This window comes from Palaemon carinicauda, chromosome 10, assembly GCF_036898095.1.
Source record: "Palaemon carinicauda isolate YSFRI2023 chromosome 10, ASM3689809v2, whole genome shotgun sequence".
Taxonomy (NCBI): domain Eukaryota; kingdom Metazoa; phylum Arthropoda; class Malacostraca; order Decapoda; family Palaemonidae; genus Palaemon; species Palaemon carinicauda.
In genome coordinates this window covers 101,328,534-101,334,514 of record NC_090734.1, presented here as the reverse complement: position 1 = coordinate 101,334,514, position 5,981 = coordinate 101,328,534, and the positions used below count along the sequence as shown (strand labels likewise).

At 44.3% G+C, this 5,981-nt stretch overlaps 1 protein-coding gene across 1 annotated transcript in view; it reads right to left on the bottom strand.

Annotated features, from left to right (window-relative positions):
- The window catches only part of LOC137648155 (zinc finger MYM-type protein 5-like), a 1,136-nt gene extending 25 nt beyond the window's left edge, over positions 1-1,111 (bottom strand). Inside the window, exons 1-2 of the mRNA XM_068381084.1 lie at positions 479-1,111; positions 1-293 (exon numbers count right to left, since the gene is read on the bottom strand). The exon at positions 1-293 is cut by the window's left edge and continues 25 nt beyond it. Coding sequence (XP_068237185.1) covers positions 1-293; positions 479-1,111 — 926 coding nt within the window. The remainder of the gene's footprint in view (positions 294-478) is intronic.
- Between the last annotated feature and the right edge of the window lie 4,870 nt (positions 1,112-5,981).

Genomic DNA, 5,981 nt, shown 5'->3' with positions numbered 1-5,981 from the left:
TTGACCTCGCAAGTTGTCAATGCACAGATCCTTTTCTTGAACTCTTCCAGAATAGTTTCAGCCATGAATGCACCAGGGCTTTCTTGTAGTGGCACATAACCCAAGAAATGTTCTCTCACAGCTATCACAACATTATCTTCATCAATTTGAACAAACCTGATTATGACTGTCATTTGCTCCACATGACTCACATCAGGTGTGCTGTCCAAAATTATTGAAAAATATTTTTCAGCTCGTGCATTTCTCAGAATCTCTTCCTTAATAGTATTTGCTAATATGTCTATCAATTCATTCTGAATGTTTTTTCCTAGATAATGTACATGCGTTTCTTCATTCCTTATCTTCCGCAGATGTTCTCTCATAACTGGATCAAACAATGCCATTAGTTCTACAAACTTTAAAAAAATTCCATTTCCTGCACTCTACAATTATTCATTTGTTCCTCGAAAAGAGAGATTCTGCACACCAAGAACCTTACTAAGGCAATAATTCGTTCCAAGATTTGTTGCCAATAATTTTCAACTCTTTCTCTTGCACACCGGGTTTCATCATCTATTCTTTTTTGTTTCTTCAAACGCAGCTCAAGCTCTTTCCACTTGCCCACATTGTCCAAATGATCAGGTAATTTTTCATGTGATGACAGAAATGATGACAAGTTTTTCCAGTCTCGTAATCCAATACTAGAAAGTGAATAAATGCGTTTCATGACAAAAAGCTTCCAACAGAAACACATTACAGAATCAGTTGACACTGAATATTGTAGCCACTTTCGGTGCATGACTTCTCCATTGGGTAAATGTCTTTGATAATGGAAGCTTGAAAACTTTCTCTGACTTTTATCTCTTGGAAACCTGATATCCAATATCTGCATGGGTCCAGGTTGCACTAGTTGCTGCCTTAACTGATCATCATGGCTAGTCCATGATGCTGGATCACTGTAGTCTATATCAGTCAGTGTAGGCCTTCCATAGTGCTTCATTGGTGTGTTACTTTCTTCATCCTTGGTCACGGTGCCTTCATTTTCAGACTTATCTTTGTCTGCAGTTTCCTGGACGTTTACTTCAGTCTCTGATTTTTCTTGTGTACTGGTGCTGTTTCCAGCTTCTATCATCTTACTGCTAGCTTTCTCTGGTTCATCTTGCGTATCGGTGCTGTCATTAGGTTCTATCTCTGCTATCTATGCTGCTGTCTCAAACTGGTAAGTGATGAATCACGAATTTGGTGGAATCATGTACAGGATCTACGATTCTACGGTCTACCCGGGAATGTTGAATACTTGAATTGATTAATAGTAGCCTCACTCTCGAGTCTCAACTTGTAAACATGTAGGGGAATGTGCAGTATGTCTGTGCTCTAAGATTTCCCCTCACGGTCTGACTCACCAAAGAAAAGAAGTGAAGTGCAGTTGTAGCTTTCAGAGGAAACACTAACTTTACTTTTAGTAAGACGGAGTAGACGATAATTTGTATATTATACGTTGCTCGATGTGGGTTACACCATAAAAAATAAATAAGTTAAAAAAATCTGGAAAAAATATCAGAGCGCGCGCGCGCGCGAGAGGGAGAGAGAGAGAGAGAGAGAGAGAGAGAGAGAGAGAGAGAGAGAGAGAGATTCTGCGTGGCCCATACGCGTATGGCATGATGTAATCTCGATAATATCATAAGACTTCGTCATTTTTTTATGTTAAGCATATCATAATTCATTCTAATAATTATATTATTAGATTATTCAAAGTAAGTAATTCTCTTTGTAAAGGATTGGTGCAGAAATATTTGTCAACTGACTCGAACATTTAACTACATTACTTTGTTTTCCGTCTATTCAGTATTACTCAGTTCAAGTAAACTAAATATACCCTTGCTTTATTATATTTGTATGTAGTATAAAACTGCGCCATTCTTTCGAAAAATATTTGTTTTCAGTTGAACAGTATATGGAACTATGAAAACAGGTCATTGTAGCTTTCTGTATATTTTTCTTTATTGTAATATATATATATATATATATATATATATATATATATATATATATATATATATATATATATATATATATATATATATATATATATATATATATATATAAAATTGCTTTGCACCCCTTTTATTCTTGCACCCTAGGCGACTGCCTAGTTTCGCCTTAAGGACGAGCCGACAGTACAGATGATGAAGAGGTGTGACAATTAAGAACTGTGTATGATTAATAGTTTCTAGGCAGATATTGTTATCAACTTCGTTGATGGTTACAATGAAGCTAAATAGAATTAACGGCAGATGCCCTAAATTCTTCCCATATTTAAGGAATTAACAGTGCAGAAGTTTACTTTAAGTTATAGCCAGCATTTCTGTTATTCTTTCTGTGTACCTCTGTTTTTCAATGATAATCACTTTTATTTACATACTAAGGGAAATGTATCAACCGTGTATCATACAATCGTACATAATTCATTTTGTATATATAATGCTTGTATCTCTGCTCTTCCCTCACACTAAAAAGAACCAGAATAAACATTTCTGCATTTTTCCTCTGTAACATTGTCTGTTTTTCGAACATGAAATTTCCTGTTGCCGTGAGGCTTTGTATATAAAGGAGAGTGTTCTATAATAAATTACTCAGTTGCTTTCAACCTGCCTTTGGAGTCACAACCTTCTCTCGGCTCGTCACAGTGGTGACCCCGGAAGTCGACTCGCTCCCACCGCCTTCCACCCCCACCCTCCTAACCCCTCCATCGTTGGTACAATGGTGGACTCTACGGAAGTTAGCGCTGCGGCTGCCCCATTGAAACTTTTAATGGTTCGCCTGCGGAAAGGCGTTTGCTTGGTTTCAGCGTGCAGAAGTCCAGTTTCGCATCAACGGCGTGACTTGCTCAACCACCAAAGCAGATTATGTTCTTGCGGCGATACCCGAGGACACCTTCCCGGAAATATCCGACTGGCTTTGTGAACAAGGAGACACCCCAATAGCATACGACGCCTTCAAAACATAACTTCTGCAAAAGTACTCGCCGTCGCCAGCCGCCCGTATAGCAAAACTTTTTCAGCTCTCGCAACAACCGTTGGGGGACTAAAGGGCTTCTCTCGCCCTCAGGGAAATGACCAGTATCGCTCGCCCTCAGGGAAATGACCAGTATCACTCGCCTTCAACCTGCCGCAGTCGGCTCTCCTCGTGAGGTGAACCTACTTCGTGCCCTTGGACACGCCGTTTACCTGGACCTATATGCACTGCCATACCCGGTGTTGATAGTTTACCCATAAAGGACTTGATGACCAAAGCCGACACCCTTATGGACAGCCACTACAAGACCTCCATCAACGCCTCCACCCCTGACAAAGAGCATGCCTATTCAACGTCAACCAAAGCTAACATGAATGCCGTAGGACATACACGCCTACCCCGTGACATGCCAAAGCGGCGATAAAGCCACCAACCACCCACAAATCGCTCGCGCCCCAACAAACGACTTATACAGCCTCTTACTACCTCCCATCCGCCACAGTTTTGCTACTACTACTTCTGATTCTGGACAACCGCGAAGAAATGTACCGAGGATTGTCAGTGGCCAAAAAACGTGTAAATAGGCCATGGCTCGTGGCGGTGGCCTCCTGTGTTTCTAATCTTTTCTTTTTACATGATGCAGGAACAGGCGTACGATTTTTGGTAGACACGGGTGCTTGTCCTTCTCTTTTGCCAAGGGAACTCTTCAAGACACGAGGTAGTGTTTCTACATCTGCCGACGTCCGCTTGGTAGCTGCAAATGGATCTGCATTACCCACCTACGGTTACGAGAACGTCACATTATCTTTCGGAAACGCTAAACTCAATTGGAAGTTTCTCGTTGCTGACATCACATCGCCAATCCTCGGTACGGATTTCCTCTCTCATTTCCACCTTCTGGTCGATGTCGCCCACCGACGATTGGTCAACGCAGACTCGTACTTGTCGACACCTCTTCAACCCGGCCCCTCTAGCCTTGCTCTCCACATCAGCGCACCCACGGATGCCTATGCCCACCTCCTCACGACGTACCCGGAAGTTTTCCGTCCAGAACTTCGCCAAACGCCCATGGTTCCTGCCAAGTACGGTATTTATCACCATATCAAGCCGCTAAACCGATGTTCGCCAAAATGGAGGAAATGGGCCTTTGCCAAAAGGCCACCGGTCCATGATCATCAGCTTTACACATCGTTCTGAAGAAAAATGGCTCCCTCCGTCCGTGCAGGGATTACAGGCGGCTGAACATGCAAAGAGAACCAGATCACTACCCCCTTTCCAAACATTGCCGACCTAACTTCCTATCTGCAGAAAGCGAAGGTTTTCTCTACGCTTGACCTCCTGAAGGGGTATTATCAGGTGCCTATGAACACAGAAGACATCCCCAAGACCGGCATCACAACTCTGTTTGGTACATACACCTTCAATTACTCCTGTTTTAGCCTTCATAATGCTTAGGACATGTTTCAATGTCTCATGGATGGCACCTTAGGGGACCCCCCTTTCTGTGTATGTTATGTGGACGACATACTTGTGTTCTCCTCCTCAAAAGAGGAACACCTCCGTCACCTGCGCATCGTGCTCGACCGCCTGAAACAAAACTGCCTTGTAGTCCGGTACGACAAGTGTACCTTTGGCGTCAATGAAGTGTCATTCTTAGGGCACCGCATCACTCCTGAAGGAGTCCATCCCTTCCCTGAAAAGGTAGCAGCCGTTTAGAACTTCCACGCGCCCTAGACAGTCAAAGCTCTATTGGAATTCTTGGGCATGATCAACTATTATCACCGTTTTGTGCCAGCCATTGCCATCACTCTTGCTCCCCTCTACGTCTCCCTCAAGGGCAAGCCAAAGGACCTGAAGTGAGGTACCCTTCAAGAAGCAGCCTTCTGCAATGCAAGGAAGGCCCTATCAGTTGCTGCAGCTCTCACTTTTCCTATCCCACATGCCCCTCTCCTTCTCTCCACCAATGCCAGCGACGTCGCTATTGGTGCAGTACTCGAGCAGGTGGTCAACGGTTCGCCCTGCCCATTGGCCTTCTTCAGCAGAAAATTGTTCAAGGCAGAATCGGGTTATTCTACCTTTGTTCGAGAATTGCTGGCGGTGTACTTGGCTGACCATCACTTTCGCCATTTCTTAGAAGGTACGCCCTTCGTCATTCGCACAGACCATATGCCTCTGGTTCACGCCTTTATTCGACAGTCTGATGCTTGGTCCACCCGGCAATGCCGACATCTCTCCGCCATGGCTGAATATAAATGCACCCTTCAATATGTCCCTGGGAAAATGAATCCCATTGCCGATGCCCTGTCAAGAAACACGTTGGCTGCTGTTCAACTGGGATTGGATTACAACGCCGTGGCTGAAACCCAACGACGGGATCCAGAGTATCAAGCATGTAGAATATCCTGCATGTCCCTCCGTTGGGAAGACTTCCCCCTTGAAGACTCCAACACCACCCTCCTCTGTGACGTCAGTAATGGTAGACCACGACCTTGGATTCCGGCTCCCATGTGCCGGCAGGTGTTGATTTCATTCACGGCCTTTCACATCCCTCGTGATGTTCTACTGCACAGCTGCTAAAGGCAAAGTTCATTTGGCACGGCATTTCTAAGGATGCTAAGGATTCGGTCCGCGCATGTACTTCTTGCCAAACTTCCAAAGTACATCGACACACGGATTCAGGAGTGGGCACATTTCCTGAACCTCAGCGTTGTTACGCACACATTCACGTCGACGTTTTAGTCCCCCTACCCACATCACAAGGACATCGTTACCTGTTCACCATCATCGACAGCTCCACTTGTTGGCCTGAAGCCATTCCCATGGAAACTGCAACGTCCGCCGCATGTACATCTGCCTTACTCTCTGGATGGATTGCAAGATTTGGTATTCCTGAGCATATTACTTCTGACAGGGGAAACACTTTCACCTCTTAATGTTGGACATCAATAGCGAATCTCCTGGGCATCACCCTACATCAGACAATGGCC